This window comes from Pituophis catenifer, unplaced genomic scaffold (genome assembly GCF_029215685.1).
Source record: "Pituophis catenifer annectens isolate HBS135680 unplaced genomic scaffold, rPitCat1.0.hap2 SCAF_2, whole genome shotgun sequence".
In the NCBI taxonomy this organism is placed as follows: domain Eukaryota; kingdom Metazoa; phylum Chordata; class Lepidosauria; order Squamata; family Colubridae; genus Pituophis; species Pituophis catenifer.
The window spans coordinates 74,597,129-74,618,779 of NW_027256882.1; the positions used below are offsets into that span (position 1 = coordinate 74,597,129).

Below are 21,651 nucleotides of genomic sequence, written 5' to 3' on the forward strand. Positions count from 1 at the left end.
TTCTTTAAGGAAGCTATTTCTTGTCTGATTTGGGTCTTCTTAGAACCTAATTGTACACAGAAAGCCTTACTTCCCCCACTAGTTTAGGATCTATTTGTAATCATTTATCCTGAGAAGAGTCACTTTCACTGTTTATGGAGATCCTTCTCTGTTTCCTTCTTTTTTTCCCCCTCCCAAATCAAGGTCTAAATTTCATCCATGACTTTAAAATTATTTTTTAAAGTCTGAAATAGATTTTAGGTACTTTCTCCTTGTCTTTGTTACTCATCAAAAATCTATTAGACCTTAAAAATTGTTCATAGTCTGAAAACTTTTGTTGTACATGTCTGGGCTCAAGTACATTTAAGATTCCTCCAAAGTTGTCACTCAGCAAGAATCCTTGGCTTATATTTCAGCCTCCTGGTCAGTTTCTAGTTTTTACCATTTCCATAGTAATCTATTTAGCATTCTGGGTGTACATAATGATTGTATATAGGACAATCATTCAAGTGTTACATAATCACAGGAGGCAATGGTGGGAAAATGTTCCATTCCAATACCCAAAGCAGCATCATTAGAACCTGAGACTTAGGGGCGTCTCTAGAATGTCTACAGAATTTCCCAAGCAATCAATAGTGGTATTGCAGAATAATTTGTAGGAGCTCTCCTTGTAAAATTCCTCTGCTCCTATCTGTCTGAAATGTACCCTCTTGAAAGGAAAAAAAAAAATCTGTATCAAGAAATATTTTACATTTCTGTTTTAACAAAGAAACAAACCAGTAGACATTCCCCTCTTTTTTTTTATAAGATTAAAAGATTAAAAAGCAAACACCAGAAAATCTGCACCTATGTTTCTGATATTTGGCAGGTTTTAAATCTTAAAAATTCTTCAGTGCTAGCAAACATTTAGCCAAATCTATTCAAAATAATAATACAAAGGAAACTGAATATGAAAGGCAAAACACTGGATTCTTGAAACTCATTTTGGATTCAGCCCCAAGTTTGATTAGGCAGCTTATAAATCTGTCCAAACTAAATTAGCCTACATTCTGTATTGCTTAATCAAACTTCAGATCTGACCTTGTGATGAAAACGTTTTGTAATCAGTAACCTAAGAACCCATGAGCAAGACTTCAAGTATACCCTTGAAGTACTCCAGAATTTGCACTAGAGAAGAGCTATTCCATCTGTAAACAAGTTGTGTCAATTTGCCAGGGCTATGTTCTTTTACAGCAACGTGTCATTGGTCACTTGTTATTCTCCAACTAATTTCTGGAATATGTAAGAATCAGACAAAAAAGCCAGAATGGAAATACATTAGAAATAGGAACATGAAAAAATTGTTTTAAAATAGTACAAGTAGTAAAAAAATACAGTTTTTATAGCTATGAAAAATTCTGTGGAAGCATCCAGAAAAATGTAATTAATCCAAACCTTTCTCATCATTCTTAGAAACTGACATCTTAGCATTGGGTAGTTTAGAGCTATCAGAATGGCTTCAGAGTAAATACCCATTGTTCCTATGAATGGGCAATTCTGATCATACAGGTAGTCCTCAGTTTATGATCATTCATTTGACAGCCATTCAAAGTTATGACAGTGCTGAAAAAATAAACTTACAACCTACACCCAAAGATATGGGAATGCCAGTACCCCTGTGGTCACATGATCAATATTCAGGTCCTTGGCAACCTTCCTGCACTTACAACTGGAGGGGCACTTCAACTCCCCCCATTTGACTTACAATCATAATTGCGACTGGGATTGCCATCATAAATCAGTGCAAGCATAAAGCAGGATTCTGGGGCTGCTTGCTGCCCCATAGGGCAGGGTGCAGGGCACAGGGTAGAGTTAGGATTATAGGTGGGTGGAGGCAGGAGTGGTTCGCAGGGATTCGGGAGAACCTCTAGCTAAGATTCTGTGAAGACCCACTCCTGGCTGGCCCCACCCATCCCTCCCAGGAGTCCCCACATGGCCCATTATGGATGCAGGTAAGTACAGAGCATGCATGGAGGCTCAGAGAGGGCGAAAACGGGCCTATCGGAAGTTCAGGAAGGCTGGAAATGGGCCTCCGGAGCCCGGGGAGGGCAAAAACAACCCCCGCTGTCATGCAGGAGGCCATGGCCTGCCCACCCAGCAACTGGGCAGAGAACGACTTGCTAAAATTTTTGAAGCCCACCCCTGGGGGGAGAGTTGGAGACAGTTTCTTCTTTTACTGAGGCTCAGGGATGGGTAAGACTAAACCCGGAATGGCTTGGATTGGAATGGGTACTTATTAAGAAGCTTTGAATCTTGGTTAGGAACCATAAAAGTGAGTGCCAGGATTGCTGTTGTAAATCAATGCAGTCACGTGATGTTTTGCTTTATGATCTACAATGGCAATCCGAATCACAATTGTGGTCATATGTTGAGTGCCACCTGCATAAAATGGGCTGGCCTCTGAATGAATCCAACATCGTTGTGTTGATCCAAGGAATGTTCAGAGGGGAAGTCAGTGTTCTTAAATCATAAACTGTTCATTCAGTGTTGCAGGTCTGCATCTATACAGATTGCAGTCAAGAGTGAAACTAGAAGGCATAATGAAGATGCAGTGCTCCACAACGTATTTTACCTTGAATGCTCAAAGAAGGTTTTCATGTACAACCAAGAGATATAAATAAGTGCTACTTCAAAAAGGAAAAAAAAAGCATACACCAATCACTGTATTGTAGCATTTTTTTCTTCTGAACTTCATTTGATTCCATTTAGCTTCTTAGTTAACTTTAATAAATTCACTAATGTTTCTCCCAGTGCAGTTTCATGACAAGATCAAGACTGCAAATTTTCCATTCTTTATGTAATTCAACACCTTGAAGAATGGGAAAAAAAACAAACAAAACAAAATGAAGCAAAGAATGATGAATGGTGTGCCTAGATTTTTCAAAATTGTGTTAGGATAAAAGGACAGCATTCTGTGCTCAAAGAAAAAAGAACGGGAACTTCTGGAAACTTTAAATGAACAGTTATTGCCCAAGTCATGTTCTTAAAACATTTGAGAAAGGAAAAAAAACCCAATATTTTCAAACAGAGCAAAATAATTTTCTTAAGGTGAGCTCTCTTTCATTAAGATGTGTAATAGATACAGTAGTCTCTCTGATTTTAGAGGATCAGCACAAAATACCTCACAATAGGAATAAGTTAACACATCTTGAAGCCTGCTGTTTCCACAAATCATGTAAAACAATACCTCAGTGGGCTGTTATAGAGGAATACTTATGACTGAGAGACACGGCAGAAGAGGAATCAAATGTGCTAATTCATACCCACAAACTCCACAAACAAATAAAATTATTTATTTACTCTAAATAAATAAATATATATTTCATACCTTGATAATTCCTTATTATATTTTAAATTGACCTGGGCATAATTCCTAATTTGGATGGTTCATGATTAATATAATAACCATTTTGAAATGTATCATTTCACATGCAAAACTGTATTAACATGTTCCCTATATTTACAAATCCTGCATGCATTGTTTCATTCTATATTCTAACACCCATTTAAAGAAAGAAAATTGGTGTCTGCTTTTTTTTTTTTTGGTATCTTTTGTACTACAAAAAAGATTGCTTATGTATTTTATAAACTATTTCTAAAATCTATCTATCTATCTATCTATCTATCTATCTATCTATCTATCTATCTATCTATTCAACCATCCATCCATCCATCCATGAAATAACTGGTAATTCTAAGATTTGAAATCTGCCCCAAATTCATGAAAATGTTCTGAATGGTAATTGATAGTCATAATTTTAAAAAGTAACAATTGCACTGCTATTTCTTTAATTATGTTTAAATAATACCAGAATATTTACATGTCATATTTATTATTTATTTTATTTATTATATTTCTATACCGCCTTTCTCCCGTAGGACTCAAGGCGGTGTACAGTCAAGAAAAATATAGACACACAAACATCATAAAATTGCTAATTAAAATTGTTACTTAGTTTGGTCAATTAAATAAAACCCAGAATTAGATAACATTTAAAAAATCATTTGCATGTTCAATGTATATGTATATATATATATATAAAAGCCACCGAGAGATTGGCAATCCAAACAGAGTGCCTGACATAATCATAAAGATAGCTAAAGTGAAAATAAATTTGATACGGACTAACAAAGCTGACTTATTACGGGAGGTTTTTTAGATGTTCTATTGACCAGTATACAAAATTGAATCATAAAGTTTCTTTGATCATTTATAACAAAAGAAGTTTGACTTAATTCTTCCTTTCTTCGTTGATCACTAATAGGGAACTATCTCTGAATCAGGAGGAAACCAACAGATGTATAAAAGGAAGAGAGTTCTAGATTTCTGAAAACAACTTAATCCAAACCAGATGAAAATAATTGAATGTAAGTGGTTCAGCTGTCCTCCTAAGTAGTGATTATTGTTCTGAAGTAGTGGACTTCTAATAAACTTTCAAATATGTAGCTGAGGATGCTTTTTGGATCTAGTTCGGTTACAAGATGAGCAGTCAAAGATAGTTTTAGTTGTATAATGACTGTTCCCGAACAAAGGCAACTATTTAACAATTTATGTTCTGAAAATTTCCTCTCTGGATGACTGCCATGCCATGTCAAGGTATATGTGTGTTCTGACCCAGTTCCCCAAACACGACAAACCCTCTGACGTGAACTCAAAAGATTCCTTTATTAGGAATGCCGGCAGCCCTGGCAAAAAGTTTCTCTCACAGGCTAACAAGTCCATCCGCCCAGAAGATGAATAGTTGTCTGCCACATCTATTCATCTCCGCCCCCTGCCTTTTATCCCCAGAGCTAGGATGGGGCCTCACTAGCAGCGGTGGCTCTTCCTTCCCCAGGATTGGCCCATGGCTTTCCACTGTTCTCCTCTTCTCTGCCTTCTGTGCAGCCGTGCATCAGGCACTGGACCCAGCTGCTCCTCCTCTTCTTCATCAACCACCTCCAGACCTATTGACTCTCCATCTGAGGGCTGACTCTGCCTCTCTCTGCCAGCTCCATTCCCTCTTCCCCCTCGGAGCTCCCAGGTTGACCTGATGCTGACCCTGACTCCCACGCCTCCTCCTCCTCCTCCTCCTCCTCCTCCTCCTCTGATTCGGCTGCTGGAGGGTCTGGCGGCTGACAAGCCACAACAATGTGGTTCTGCCTTTAAAAATCCCATTGAGTCCACAATATGGTTGCTAGATGTCTGTTTTAATCACATTGTATATTTTTTGTCATCTGCACTACCAGTTTTTCCGTTTCCAAAGGATTTTATTTGAAATGCAGGTTTTAGCCTACAGAACCATAAATTACTTGGAGGCAGGTTAGTTGAAGCAATGTCTTCTTCCATATTTATCAGCCTGTATTTTAAACTCAAAGATGTAATCTCCAAGTGCCCTTGCAACAAACAAGTAAACAAAGTAAGGGGATGGCCACAGATATACTGACCATTTTAATTATGATTCAGTCTTCAGTAGATTGTCCCCAGTTGAGTTAATCTGAGGCATAAAAAAATCCTAGAATAGGTACTAATAAAAATATTTGAGGAGGACAGTCTAAAAACTGAGTGCCACCAAAAAAAAAAAAAAGTAGAAACCATTTTAGTAGGATTGTGAAAACTGTTCAAAGGCAAAGGGACTGAATTGCTGCTTTGAATCAAACCTTTAGATCAAAGAGCTGAATCAGTTGAATGCATTAAATCAAATCAGGTGGCTTGGAACCAATTTCATGATTTAATGGACTTTTGCACATGTACACATGTATTTTTCTTACCATTAATTCAAATCAAATACTGTAGACTTGGCTCTTCAAATTGAATCAACCCTTTGAATCAATTCACTAATCAAAATCAGATCCTGGGTGATTTGCACATTGTTAGTTTTCAGTATTTTCATAGCTTTATAGTTATTTTTGCTGCAGGTTTTATAGTTTATTTTATCATACAAGTCTTTCTATTTTGCCTTGCTTTCGACTGAGAAGCTCTAATATTTCATCATTGCAATGTATGTTTGTGGTACATATGCAACTACAAAAAGTTTAATATGGCAAATTTAAATATATTCTTCAGAATGAATATACAGCAATTAAAGGTCAGAAAATATAAGTGATTTAAACCACCATTTTCTTTACCATTGTACACCTGATAATTTTGGTGACTATGGCTAATAGTAATAGAAAAAAAATACTACTTCTTGCAATAATGACTACTTATATGCAAAATGAATCACAGCATAGTTGGCTAGGGAATTCTGGGAGCTGAAGTCCACATAGCTTAAAGTTGCCAAGATTGAGAAACACTACTATATAGATTCAAACAAAATGCAGCACATATTCAGCCACCATATGGGAAAAAGTGCACTTGTGTTGACTCACTCATTCATAAAGAATGCATCAACCTGTGCAGTGAACTTCTTCAAAATGCCAGATGGATTTGAAAGCTTCTCATCAAGCTCCACTTGGTTGGGCAAAAATCTGAATGTTATATTTGTAAGGATTAAAAATGAAGAAAATGTCTTCTTATCCAACCAACCATTTCCACTCAGGGTTTTATATCATGTTCATCTCAGCTACCCAACAGTTACTTTTCCTTGATAATAGATCTGATGGTGAAAATGTAGCGCAATCAAATCTTTCTTTCTGAGAACTGTAACTCTTGATCCAAAGAAGCTGTTCACCTTGCCCACACTAAGTATGCAATTCAATAGTATTGGGTTAGTTCCAGCAAGTTTTTTTTAGTGTTCAAAGAATATTTGTAGGAATCTTGCATTAAATGGCTCTATTGTCAGAGATTTATTGGTATGGACATTTTTGAGACGGTAAAAGCCATGGAAGTTCGATGCAGTTCTAAATAGTATGCAAAGAAATATATTCTTAATTAAGAAATATATTTCTGCTAATGCACAGAGGAAATATTAGTGCTTTGAAAAATGTGCATATTTTAATACTAACAAATCATTTTGTTTGTTTAGTTAATGCAGATAAAGAAGCCTCTGACCCTTCAAATATGATTCCATTAAATATTCCAGCAACCCTGATGAGACCTGTGGGGAGCTGAAATTCATTAGTATCTGGAGGATCACAAATTACCTGCTCTTGAATGTAGCATAAGGAAGAGTGGCAGCTAGTTTAAGAAAGATTAGAATCAACATTATATTTTAAGCCCAAAGAATGTGCTGAAAATTAAAAACGACTGCTGCAAAATCTAAAAAATTAATATGGAAAATAATTGATGAAAATTCTTTAGAAGTATAAAGACTGTAGCAAGTCCAAGAAAAGAAACCTGACTGATGAGGCAAATGTATTAAACCTTGCAGTCCCTTAACATTTTGTGATATTGGAAGAAAGCCCATGCTGCTGTAATTTATTTCATTTTTCATTCTGCTCTTTATTTTCTTCTTACCAAAAGTGAGGAATATCCCTGCCTACAAATTATACTCAGTGATTTGGAGATCATTTCGCAAAATGAAGGCATAGTTATATTTTCCTAATATTTTGCAAAAGAGATCATGTGTATGCTTAAAACTTATTTTAGATTTTCTAGTGGTAATCCTGGCATTTAGCTGGATCATTAAAGAACTGAACATAAAGGATTCAAGTAGGAAATAGCTGTATCTCTTTGCTTTTAGAATTCTAAGCCAGAATTCCTGAACTTGTGATAGTATGCTTAAAAACTATAAAACTCTTGTGCAAATATTTCAACGGACAATGTTGCATCTATCATATGTAGTAAGATTTAATACCAGAAGAACTTTAGGAACATTATCCCTCGAGTCTACCACCATAGCTATTTCAAAATTGTGATCATGAAAGATATCTTACTTGCAACATGAAAGAGAATATTTAGCAAACATTTGCTTTGTCACTATTCAGTTTCATAGCAAATGACTGTGAGTGAGGCTAGTTTAAAAGGCGATTATAATTTTCAAGTGTCTACAATTTTTTAAAGAAAAGGATAAGATGCTGAATAATTCTCAATAACATAGGGTTTTTTCATTAAAATTTGCCCAGCCATAGCTATTTCCTCTGTAAAAAAGTAGTTTTCTTTTTTGTACAATGAGAAGAATAGTCAGAAACTATTTGTAAGAAAAACAGCCAGTAAAGAAAATATTAAACATTATTAAATACAATTCCCATCAAATTAAGGCTCTTCCCTAACTATAGATGCTTTAAGGAATAATAATACCCAGATAAAACCATTCTTGCTTCTGTCTAGGTTAAACATAGAAGATGTTATTGCTAAATCTATTTGTCCAGACAGTGTGTGTGTTTTATTGTCCACATTCATGGAAAGGAGATAGCAAGATCAGGAGAGAAGAATGGGTGGGGTGAGAGGCTGTAGTTCAAAAATGGAGAAAAAAGAAATCACATAGACCGAAAGGCCTTCAGACTCCTATAACTGAAATCAGATCCTTCAAGAATCTTTAAAAAATAGAGATTACTATATTACCATATTAGTGGAGATCCTTGGAAGCTAAAAATGGTGTCCCTAATTATATGATGGCATTCCACTTTGAGGCATTTGTTGTTATACTTTTATCTCAATTACATTTGTAAATTATACATGAAATTGCAATGGGCACCAAGTGATATGTTGTAGCAGCCGCCATTATTATTTGTGAGATCATGAAATGCTATGAAATAGCTCTGAAACAGACCATATCAAAGCAGAAGCTGTACACTAATAATACCAGCACATTGCATGGAAACTTTTCTGCACAACATGTATGTTAGATGCACTCAGAGGCTTTTGAGAAGACAATACAATGGGGACCAGTGAAAGAATATAGCTGTGTATATAGTTCATTTGTTTCTCTAGAATAAATACCTTTGAATGACTTCTCTGTAATGATTAAGGCTACCAGTCCGTAGAGATTCTGTAGAGATTCTCAGTCATCCAGGTCATGATTGTCTCAAAGATTAAGGCTACCCATTTTTTTTCTAAGTCAAAACAAAATGCATCCTTTATTTGCACAAAGCGGTAGTCCACCCTGTCTCCATTTGGTTTAAATTACTCTCATGTTGTGTCTCAATTGTATCTCAGTGGGCGATATGTCTATACATAGAGTCCTGCTCTAATTTAAACAATGTCATGCTCTCCAGTTCACTAGTGTGACATTGTTAAGCATTTCACTGATCATCATTGTAAAGTAATTTCATGATGTAGAAGCGTGAAGAGTTGGTGATTTCTTCAAGTATTGACTGAAAATAGTTTACCTTTTGAGCCTGAGGAAGCTGGGAAAGGAGGGAACAAGAACAGAATAGAAGAGGCCATCATTATATAATGAATATAATATATTTAAGCCACTTTAGCTGCTTAATTAAAAGAAAACACCAAAGTAATAATGAGAAAAGGAGCTAGCATGAGAAATATTTCTACGTTAGTTCAATGCATGACAGTGGGATTACAGGAAGTCAAGATGACTTTTCTCTGTGGCATACCAGTCATGCTGTTTGTGAAAATGCTTTCATGCTATAAGGAAGAACTTTCCCCAAAGAATGGAGAAATGTACATTCACACAAACAATCTGGCACAGATCCCCTGAAGCCAGCCTTTTATAAAATCCTTAGGAAAATTCATTCTGATCAATGTATCCTTTAATTTGCTTAGGTATAATGGCCTGTGATGTTTAAACACAAGTATGTGCTGCATAGGTGTGACACAAGAATGGTTTTGTCAGTGGAAGCTGTGGAAGCTTAGCATCCTATTATATCTGACTGTTCTGTTGAAACTACTGAATCCCTTTGAAACGTTTGACTTTGGCTAGATCATTTTGTTAGAATATATATACATAACTGAAAAATGGATTCCACTAGGCATTTTCATTGTATCAGGAACTCTTAAAAAATCTATTAGAAGTACGTAATGTAATTAAAAGTGCATACTATTACCTAAAAAAGTCATATTACATTTGATAATACCTATGAAAAATGGCATTTCTCTATCTTCAACAGAATTGACTACATAAAGCAATAATATACTATTCCCTGCTCCCAGCTTCTGTTTTCCTTAGAACTCAGTTCCCAACCATGAATCATGGATAGAATAAGAAGAAATTTACAATATTGTACAGCACAATTTTATTGTGATCAATTACCAGTCACTAGAAATATACATTTACCCAAAAGAAAGAAAAAAGAAACTATTAGACTTCTACACTGCATTGTAGTTATGATTTTTTGAAAAATTCTTTTCATTACAATCTGTTATAGAGTAATAGCAGTATGTCTCTGGAGATTCTCAGTCATCCAGGTCATGCTTGTCCCAAAGAAGCTTTTTCAAGAGGCAACTGGACTTTCTGTTTTTTCTTTGAAGATGTTTTGCTTCTCATTGATTGGATGAGAAGCAAAACGACTTCAATGAAAAACAGAAAGTCCAGTTGCCTCTTGAAAAACACCTTTGGGACAGTAATAGCAGTAATAGTAGTAGTAGTAATAATAGTAGTGAATTTATTATAACTTCATTTTAGAACAGTAGTATAATACGTGATATATTGTACAAAGCATAAAGGAACCACTCTCTCTTTTAAAACAGCCTATCCTCAGATAGCTTTTTTCTAAGCTTTCGAAGAGCTGTGAAAATTATTCAAGGATAAGTAAAGACCGTCCTATTCCTGAAATATGGTACATCAGCTTGGGCATTATTAGCCATCATAACTAGTTTTAATTGCTAAATTTGTTGTAGGCTACTCAATATAGCAGACTCCGGAGTAATATATAAAGCAAAGTAAATAAAATAAAATGAAATTTGGAGGTCTTTCTAAAGTTACAACATTAATCTTAATGTTGTATCAAACATTAATTGGAGAAGCCTAAGATAATTTAATTTTGTTTTAATGTATTTTAATATTTCTATTGTGTGTTTTTAATTTTGGCTGTTCACCGCCCCGAGTCCTTCGGGAGAGGGGGCGGTATAAAAATTTAATAAATAAATAAATAAATAAATAAAATCTGAACCAAAAGCCATACAAGGCTAAGTCTACAACTTCACCTTGGCCTGAGACCTAGATAGTCTGACAGTCTAAAATTTCTTTATAATTTTAAAAGACAACAAAATAAGAACAGCCATTTGAAAACTTGTATAAAGGAATATATTTGCCCTTCCCTTGAAAGAGTCTACACATTCAGCTTTAGAGTCCCCAAGGTAGTCAATAATGTGGATGGTCACATCATAAAAGGGCAGGACTGCATTTGTTTGATATCTGCCTATGTTGGTCTACATGTACAAAAATGCTTCTCCTTGGATACTTAGTGGAAATATGACAATAGTACAGTTTGGAATCTAAACTGGTGGATACCTTCCTTAATCCTGGACTAAAAAGCCATAATAGAAAAGAATCAGTTTTCTCAGTGGAAGATATCAAGGGGAAAAACTTTTGTGTGCTGACCAACTTTAAACCTCAGCTAGCCGCCTGCTGTAAGACTCAATCAAATATCTTTTCTATTTCACAGGATTTAAGTCCCTCTGCACAATATGGGGCAGCATATTTCCATCCTGATTTCCTTCCCAATGATACTAGAAACAAAACTAAACAAGATTTAAGCCATCAATTTTTTTAAAAAATATTTTAGTAACGTTAGATGAGTCCTGACAAAGACAGAGGGCAATTTAGTTCCCATTTAGATGTGCAGCAGGAAAGACTCAAGATTTTCATTGAAAAGATATTCTGGAATATTCAACTTCCAAATCTGGCCACAAAGTCTCCCCTTGGGGTTTGAAAAAAGCAATTTCAGCTTTTGTATACATTTTAGCTGTGATTCATATCCAATGCTTGAAGGAAAAGGGAAGAAATATATATGTTAGTACAATTTGCTCCTGTTTGCTAAACATTCATTAAGGGTGCCTATTTCAGCACATATCGGAATAGAAATTAATTGAATTTGACTCAGTTTTTCATTTGAGAACATGAATTTCTCTGCCATTATTTTGCACTTCAGCTCCTAGAATTCACAAGCAACACAGACATTCTGGAGGCTCTATAAAATGTAACAAGAATTTAGTCTTTAAATACTTGGATGCAAAAAACGTTTTTGTAAAGGTTTTGTAACTGTAAAGTTTTTGTCAGCCCTCGGAGATAATCTAGGTCAGGAAACAGAGTCATAAGGTTGATTTTGGAGCTATGCTGATGACAGTTAGCATTTCTCATCCTTGGCCACTTGAAGATGCATGGACTTCAGTTCCATGAACACTGGAAGGTGAGGTCCGTGGATCTTAAAGCCTATCTATCTATCTATCTATCTATCTATCTATCTATCTATCTATCTATCTATCTATCTTTGTCTGTCTGTCTGTCTGTCTGTCTGTCTGTCTAATTTCATATTTCTTAACTGCCCTTCTTTTCAAGTTCATCTCTATGACTCTCTATAGCTTTCGATATCACCAGATATAGGATTTATTGTCTTCCTCTTTATTACCACTACCTACTAGTATTACTAACACTTTGTTTCTATCCAAACCAGATGAAAAAAATAGATATGCACATCTCCCTACATGCCTTTCTTAGAAATGAAATATATTTTATAGAATTAAGTGGGCTTTTATAAATTTTGCTTTAAAATTAAGGGTTATTTACAACAGTAGTAATTACAGTAAATAAACACATAAAACAATAGGAATAGGAATAGCAGTTAAGCACTTATTTACTGCTCCATAATACTTTATAGCATCTTCTGAGTGGCTTACAGTGCCAGCATATTGCCCCCAGCAATCTGGCTCATTTTATCAACCTTGGGAAGATGGAGGGTTGAGTCCACCTTGAGTCTCATCAGGATCAAACTCCAGGCTGTGGGCAGAGTTAGCCTGCAATACTGCATTCCAACCACTGTACCATCAGGGCTCATATAATTCATTATTTAGTCTTGAAACTGTCATATCAAATGTCATCATAATGACTATATGTACAATTGGTGATATCACCCAAATGTTTTTACATCCTGTTACAGTGCTGATTAATTCATCAGCTGTCCCCATGGCTCAGCTTGGCAGGATATAAGTAGCTGCAAATTAAATAATCAAAGCTGTAAATGACCCATTTCCTCTTTTCTTTCTATGTAATGAAAATTACTTTTCATATTTTTACAGAGGCCAAAGTATTTAAAGTCATCTGTTTCTCTTGTCTGCATCATTTTTAACTCAGATTTTTAACTCAGATAGTCTGCAGTTCACATTAACATAATGTCACTCAGGTCATATCTCCATATGTTACAATCATTGTTTTAAATAATTTCTTTGATAATTACCATTATTAAGCTACATAAATATTCACCAAAAGTAATTTATAGGGCTGAAGCTAAAGAATATCTTGGAAGTTACATAGTTTTCAATGAGATATGTAGAGAACTGTATTTGGGATTATACCCCTCTCTTTCCCAAATAACTGCAAGAAAACTGTGAATAGTTGTGAATACTGTACTGGAGAATTAAAATGAACTCAGAGACATTATCATAGAAAGTTCTTTTTCTTGACTGGATATTTCATATGGCTGTAACTATACAAGGTTCTGGTTCTATACTTTAGCTACCTTAATCAGTAGTTCATTTATTTCTGAAATAAAATTTAAAGGCTGGCCATTAAAGAAAAACATTTCATCAAATTTACTTTTGCTAATATTTAGAAATAATTATATTTTATCAAAATGGAGAACACTGAAGACCAACTTCAAAGTTTTGTCTCCTCTTTTTTAATTTTTGAATTGGATTTGGATAAGTATCTTAGGCTTTTATGTATATGCTTCCAATGGCTGCCAAAACAGCTCTGAAGACCTTATGCTGAGGAAATGTATGAGAGTCCAATTAGGCTTTAACAAAAATTCTAATGGAAATTACACTTAAATACAACATAAATGATAGGAAAAGCAGGCTTATAAATTTGGCTTTTTTTGGTCTAGTCTTAAAATAAAAAAGAGTATTCTAATTCTTTGTTATATTTTTCCATTTATAGATTAATCATTTCTGGAGTTATACAACATTGTAAAATGACAGAAGCATTTTTAGTGTAATAAATACCTTACTTCAAACGTTATTTCTATTTTTAAAATATATTTATTATTCTGAACTATTAGAAGTCCTTAGAAGATAAAAAGGAAATAATCGTATTACAGATATGTATAATATGTTTGCTTATACACCATTCTCATAAAGCACAGTCATATTCATGAATTCTCTAAAGCAGGACCTATCAATCATTCTCTATTAAGAAATCATTAATCAAATCTAATAAGTATGCCTTGGTTTTCAGCCAAAAACCAGAAAGTTGTCCATTTATTTTCAACACTAAGTTGGCTTTTCTTCAACTTACAACTTTCTAAATAAATTGGAATTCAGCTTTTTTATTTACTGATGTTTATTTTTGTATATATTGCTTCTTGTAACAAAGGATTTCGGAATAGTAAAGAGAATGGTAAAATACATTTCAAAAGAAGAGAATAATTTAGCTCAGGGTTGAATTGTGGAATCCTTGATGCTCTAAGCTTGGCTGTTAGCTTGCAGATGCTTTGTTACTTGGCAGGTAATATCATCAGTGATAGCAGTAAGACAATACAAAAAAACTTTAACCCTTTGTTGTCATTTCGTGATTATCCAGAGTTTTGCAGATATGGTATACCTAATTTTCAGTTACAGGCTACAATGCTGGTTCCTTAAATATGATGCTCATTTATCTATAAATGAAAGGAGCATTTAAAGGGGAGGCCTTAAGTTCCTAAAGACTGTTATATTAATAGAAGGTCATAATTTACAACACTGTCTGAGAATCAAGATAGTGATTCAATTAGGAACCCAGGCTATTGCATAACCAGTGAAAATCACTATCATTAAATTTAATGTGGCAGTGGGTTGTTTGTCCCAAAGAACTTGTTTGGCACAAAATTATATCAAAAACCAGCATAGCTTTATAAATCTTGGGAAAGACTTCAGGGCATTCTTCCATGGCCAACTTTATGGCAAAGATAATAATTATTTTCAGAAGAACTCTGCAGTCTCCTGGGATTCATATCTTGCCATTATCCAGAAGCAGCACATGAGGAGTGAAACACACACCCAAATGTTTGCCATTCACATTTTTCCACTTTATTTTCTAAGACAACCCACATATTTAACTTGTAGTGTACCATGACAACCAATGTTTTCCAGAAAAATAGTTCTCAACTGTCAAGATGTTTGAGCTTATGATCTAAGTATGTTATAGTCATGCAGGAAAATTTATTATTATGGACACATACACTGCTTAGCAAGGCTATACTTAGCAATAAAGGAGAATATTTGTAGCTCAGGGTTGAAATAAGGAGTCCTTGGTGCTCTCTGAGTTTGGTTGTTTTCTTGCAGACATTTCATTCATGCTAGCACTGATGATGTTACCTGGTTTAGGTAATGAAACATCTGCAAGAAAATAACCAAGCTCAGAGAGCACCAAGACCCCTTAAGACTATTGTATCGGGGTGAAATGCAACCAGTTCGGGGCAGTTTGCCCAAACCGGTAGTGAAAAATGCTTTAACAAGTAAAAAAAAAAGTTCCAATGATTGCGTGGCACAGCTGATCATCTGAACTTTTTTTTTTTTTTTTACTTTTTTAAAGCATTTTTTTTACTACTGGTTTGGGCAATAGGTAGTAAAAAAATGCTTTAAAAAAGGTAGAAAAAAAGGTTCTGACAATCAGCTGTGGAACTTTTTTTTTTTACCTTTTAAAGCATTTTTTACTACCTATTGCCCGAACCAGTATTTTTGTGTAAAGTGTAATAGTTTGTTTTTGAGCTCTCTGAGGTTCCTGCTTGTTGCAGGCACCATTTTGTGTGAAGTCCAGCTGCTTTTGCATTGTGTGTGAATCAGTTGTGTAGCTTTTGTATTATTTTTGTGTAATGTGTGATAGTTGGTTTTCCTGGTCACATGACCACTAAGCCACGCCCACCCAGTCACATGACCACTAAGCCACACCCACCCAGCCACATGACCACTAAGCCACACCCACTCAGTCACATGACCACCAAGCCACGCCCACAGAACCAGTAGGAACTGTATTGTATACCATGCAAATTAAACAAGTCTTGGTCAGATTTTGTCACTATTTCTAACATCACTGTATTCTACCTACTTTAATTATCAATTATTAGAAGCATCAGAACTAAATATTTAAACAGGTTGCTGTAACATTTAACATTCTAGAAGTATTGAAAACTCAGCTGTTATTCCCAACAACATAAATATCACAGAGTTACTAGTTGAGTAAACAATAGAATTATTTTCAAACCGCAATATTACTTCTACTCTTAATTGTTAATCTGAAGTGTATTTCTTTCATATAAAAAAATTCTGTGTGCATTTCCTAAGCATATTTACCAAGGGAAACAACACCACTGAAAATTTCAAAATTTTCTGTTGATTGAATGATTGACTGTTCATCACTAAACTTATATAGTTTATTAAACTTTTATAGGTAACTCTGGGTGGTGAACAAAAATTAAAGTAAAAGATTTTTTTGTTTTTCAATGTAGTTGCCTTTACAAATGAAAGTTTCAATCTGGGCCCCTCTTACAAGGGAACCAGCAGAACTCAAGCCACTTCTTCCTTCTTTGCTGCAATTAGATCCCCCCTCTCTCCCTCCTCCTCCTCCTCCTCCTCCTCCCTAGGAAGATTTCCATCCTGATGGCAAATTTACACAGGCAGAAATGTACCCAAGGTCTAATTGCCCTTCTCTCATCTCATCCCCCTCCTACCTCCTTCTAGCAGGAGACACAGCTCTGGCTTTACCTGCATCCTATTTGGTACAGATGGGAAAAAATCTTTGAGAAGGAGGAGGAGGGGGAGGATTATAACAGTGCTAGGAACTGTATTTTAAAACAAATTAGCCCATAAGCTTTTGAGTTTGTGCTAAAATAAAACATCATGAATGCAATAGTTCAATAATTTTGTACTACTTAAGCAACAAAAAGATGTCATCAAACTCAAATAATTAGCTGGTTAGCTGAGCAGCTTTATTTCAGTGAATTAAAATGAGACTTCAGAATCTGAGAGCCTTTGTATCATTATGTTTAATGAGGCTTCACCTTTTAATGAAACACTTCAACCTTTATAAATTTTATCCAGCTTGCTGGTGTTCCCTTTCTATCTTCTTCCCACCGCTGTCCTGCTGGAATATTTAGCTGCAGTATTTAATTTAGCATAATGAAAATTTATTTCTCTGTTCATATTCAGAAGTTAGGTTTCAAATTTATTTGACTAACTTGCATCATATCACTCCACAGAAAGCAACCGGGATATCAGTCTGAAATTAAATGCGCCATAACAATAATCTCCTGTATAGCTGCATATTTTCACAATATTCGCATGAAGCTTGAATGCAAAAGTGGTCAACTATCTAACCAATACCTTGCTACTTTTCTGGATAGAGATTTCAAAATTTAAACTCAATTTAAAAATAATTCATACCTGGGGTGATGTTGCTACAAGGCCTTGGGTTAGTTCTGGGCTTTGCATCTCAAGATTTGAGCTAACTATAGTTTAAAGTGACAGAATGATCCCACTGTCACATCTCTTTCCTTAGAAATTGATATACCTCATTTATAAAATAAAAAGCCTCCCTTATCACCAATGTTTGTCTAGATCATAATTTGAGAGTTACTTCTCATATCAACAGAATTTTCAGTTATGAGAACATGGAGCAGATTTAGCTTAGCCCATCTTCACAAATAAATTAAGTTTCCAGTCCTCTACATCAGAAAACTGGGAGGAAATTGACTGGATTTATAGGTTTGTAAACTGCCTATAAAAGAATCTCATTTGGAAACAGAAGTCTCACTGGAATTCTCATACTGCAACCATATATTTCTTTTAATAAATATTATTAATCAGACCTATTAGAAGTTTGCTTCTTGGGTTAACTATTTTCAGTCTAGACAGGTCAAAATATATCCCCAAAACCAGAGAATTACTGAATGACATCAGAACATTAACCCAACATGGAAACATTTAATGATTTAATAAAACAGAACAACCTGAAATCCCTGCATTTTGCTTGGCCCTGATTTTACTGTCTTTAAGAATGAAGACTTGATTCTTCCCCCAGCTCCGGGGCCAGCTTGTACATCAGCATATTGTAGTTATATAAATTGTGTGTCTAAATCAGGCCTTTACCACAATACATTATATTTTAGTAGTTTATCATTTGTTCTATATCTAATAATGTTAGCTGTCAAAGTTGATTGTTGAATGGGCAACCATAGACATTGAACCCATCAACCATCCCCCAAACAAATCACAACAATGGCTAATAAAGTGAATCAATCTGCATGTTTCAGATACTAAAAGTAGGCTATTTACACTCATTTGGAATAATTATAGCACCAAACCAGCAAAAGCCCTACGAAGGATATTAAATAAGTCAGAGGATTTTGTACCCGAGGAAAATAAGAGAAGGAGTCTTTTACAAAATAAAGTACCTGGACTGTAAACACACTACATAGGACATGCGGCATAGAACGTACATACAAAACAGCACAGCATATCTATGAGTACCAACTGACTGTTAGAAGACATATTTAAACTTTTATTTCATGGTCAGATAAGATCAATCATGGTTTCAGCTGGGAAGATGTTGAAATTCTAAGTTGGGCCAAAATCAAATATATGCTAATACCTAGAACGGCAGCGTTATAGCTCGGTGGTTAAGACACTGGACTTGTCAGCTGGAAAGCCAACAACCTGGGTTCAAAACCTGAGCGTTGTGCAATGGGGTGAGCTTTCGCCTTTGCCTTGTTCTTGCCCACCGAGCAGTTCAAAAGCAAGCAAATATGAGTAGATGATGGGGAGGGAACAGCTCACTGGGACATCGTGCTGGCCAGCATTGGCTTAATGGCCTTGAAATGACTAAACACTGCCCCCTATAGTCAGAACGAGTAGTGGAATAAAATCCACAGGTATTTCTTTCTTTTAATACTTAGAAACCTAGCATTCTGGCAAAATTAGCACTTAGTAGACACAGATACTTTTGAATGGTTCACTAAAAATAACTAGCCAAAGGTCAAGTGGGGAGAGGGGAATATCAATAATATCCATTTTTATCACACAGTTATTAACCAACATCCAGATGAAAAGAAGATGGAACATCAACATAACAACAACAAAAATAATTACATTCCAATCATAAAAGAAATAAGATCCAACAGCATAGCCCACCTAACCATGTATAAGATTCCACAAAGACAAATATATTCCACAACTAAATGACCAACTTCTTCAAGATCACAGGACTTAAGATGTTATCTAGGAAGCTAATAAAATATCTGCAAATGAAAAAACAATAATTCCTTCAACCCAAGATTTTAATCTTTCTACATAGTGCCAAATGTTTCCACAATCAATCATTTTTACATAGGATTTAAAATGATTCTATGTCGAATAAAATTCGTACCTAGGCTTGTATCACAATATCAGAACTATTTTCTGTATCATGGAATGTAACTTTGACACACTGAAGAGAATACTTTTTTGAAACTTAAACTTTGCCCTGTTTGTTATTCAGTTTACTGTTCTTTCCTGTAAAAAATTGTATTTTCTCTTACTTTTTTGTGAACATTGGTATTGTCTGAACTGTAAATATATATGATTATACAAACAGTTTTTTTTTTTTTTTTTGGAAGAGGGACAATTGGCTTGCTTAAGAAGGAAGAAACAGAGATTAAAAAATAGAGCTGAGACCAGTTAAATGTACTAATCGCAAAATGATCCAATAATTTCTACTCTTTACCATACTTTTAGCTCCACGGAATAGCTCATAAAACATAACATATATCACCTTATTTCAATTCTTCACTAGATACTGAAGAATGGCCAATCAGATTTTAGAAAAGTTCCCTCGGAGATATTTGGAATTCAACTGGCCTCTCAGCCAGCCTAATTTAGTTCTCCATGCAAGTGGCATGGGGTTGATTGTATTAACCCAAATTTCATTATCCCTTATGACCCTTTCACATGTTGCAACAACTTGAAAGTGAAATAATTTAGCAATCATTTGGGCTTAATGCCTAATTACATCCAACTCCAATTTATACATTCTTGTTCTTCTACAACAGAGGTCCCCAAACTTGGCAGCTTTAAGACTTGTGGACTTCAACTCCCAGAATTCTCCAGCCAGCATAGCTGGCTCTACAATGAGCTACCCAACTTACAGGTAGTTTATGTGGCTTTTTTCCTGGTTAATGCCCTTACTCTTAGCAGGTATTATGTTAGCTAAAAAATAGTATACTTCTACTTACTGCCAGCTTTAATAATTTTTAATGAGCCTTTTATGAAGATTGATAGGGAGGTGAAATGCAACAATGACAGAGCCACATTATAGTGACAGAAATTGGCTGGCATGATAAACAAAGTCTCTTAATTCCATCCTTGTACAGAAACAAACAAATAAGCACAGATGCCCTATATATTTAAAAGTACAATTAATTTCTACTATACAAATCAAATGTATCAATTTTCAGCAAATTGTGAAATACAATATTAGGAATGGAAAGAAAGAGAAAAAGAAGAGGATGACCAATGGCAAGATGGATGGACTCCATTACAGTGGCAATGAAGGAACCATTGGAAGAACTAATGGACCAAGTTAAGGTGCAGAAAAACTATTAGAAATGTATATTTATTGAATACTGGAGAACAAGACAGGGAGAGGAACTCCTAAGAAATGTTTACATTTTAATTTTATTTCATTTTTAAACAAGCAGTATGTAAATATTTCTTTTAAAAAAATATGAGATCTTGTTTGATCTAACTTAATGGGGGATTTTAACTGTCGAGCCAAATTGTTTAATATATTTTTAAATTGTTTTTAAATTTTGTATTCTATGTTTTTTATCTATAGCTGTCCACTGCCCTGAGTCCTTCGGGAGAAGGGCGGTATATAAATTTAAATGTTAAATTAAATTAAATTAAATTAAATTAAATTAAATTAAATTAAATTAAATTAAATTAAATTAAATTAAATGTATATTAAACATTCAGGAACATCTTCCTTTAATTAAACTTTTGCCTTTTGATTTTTGAAACTGTGTCATGATAAACATAGATGGCTTCCATAATAAACAAGACAGAGAAATCTAAAGCATTTGTCATCTTCTCAGAGAAAGGTGTTATATAACAATATACATTGAAATATTTTCTAACCTGCCATATCTCTGAAAATAAGTACAAAAGGCATGCATAGTCCAAACGGAATAATCTGGAAAAGTCAGAACTCAACACCAAGCTTGCTTCCTTGAATTTATGTAGAAAATATATAATGGAGAAGATGGTTTTATAGAGTCAAAACATTTGAGAGCCAATAAACATTACTCTAACAGTGAGGGCGAACCTTGGCATGTGCGCGTGGCACCAAGTGCCGAAAAGGGAGCACTTTTTTCACACGCTTGTCAGGACCACGACCAGGAAGAAGAGCTACCCAGGGTGCATGCGTGTGCGGGATAAGGTAATTCCAGTTTCCGGCGCATGCATGCACACTGGCCAGCAAGTCTTCCAATTATTTCTGCGCATCTGCACACCCAATCAGCTGGCAATTCACATGTGGGTTGGGGGAGGAAGTGTTTATCTTGGACTTTTGAGATGGGAGGGGCCAGAATAAGCAGCACAAATGAGAATCCTCCCTGCTTGAGCATCATCGGTCTCCGGGCAGAGTCTCT

At 35.1% G+C, this 21,651-nt stretch overlaps 1 protein-coding gene across 1 annotated transcript in view; it reads right to left on the reverse strand.

Moving 5' to 3' along the window:
* Positions 1-21,651, reverse strand: part of CACNA2D3 (calcium voltage-gated channel auxiliary subunit alpha2delta 3) — a 579,692-nt gene that overhangs the window by 135,099 nt on the left and 422,942 nt on the right. Inside the window, exon 14 of the mRNA XM_070933639.1 lies at positions 9,208-9,225. Coding sequence (XP_070789740.1) covers positions 9,208-9,225 — 18 coding nt within the window. The remainder of the gene's footprint in view (positions 1-9,207; positions 9,226-21,651) is intronic.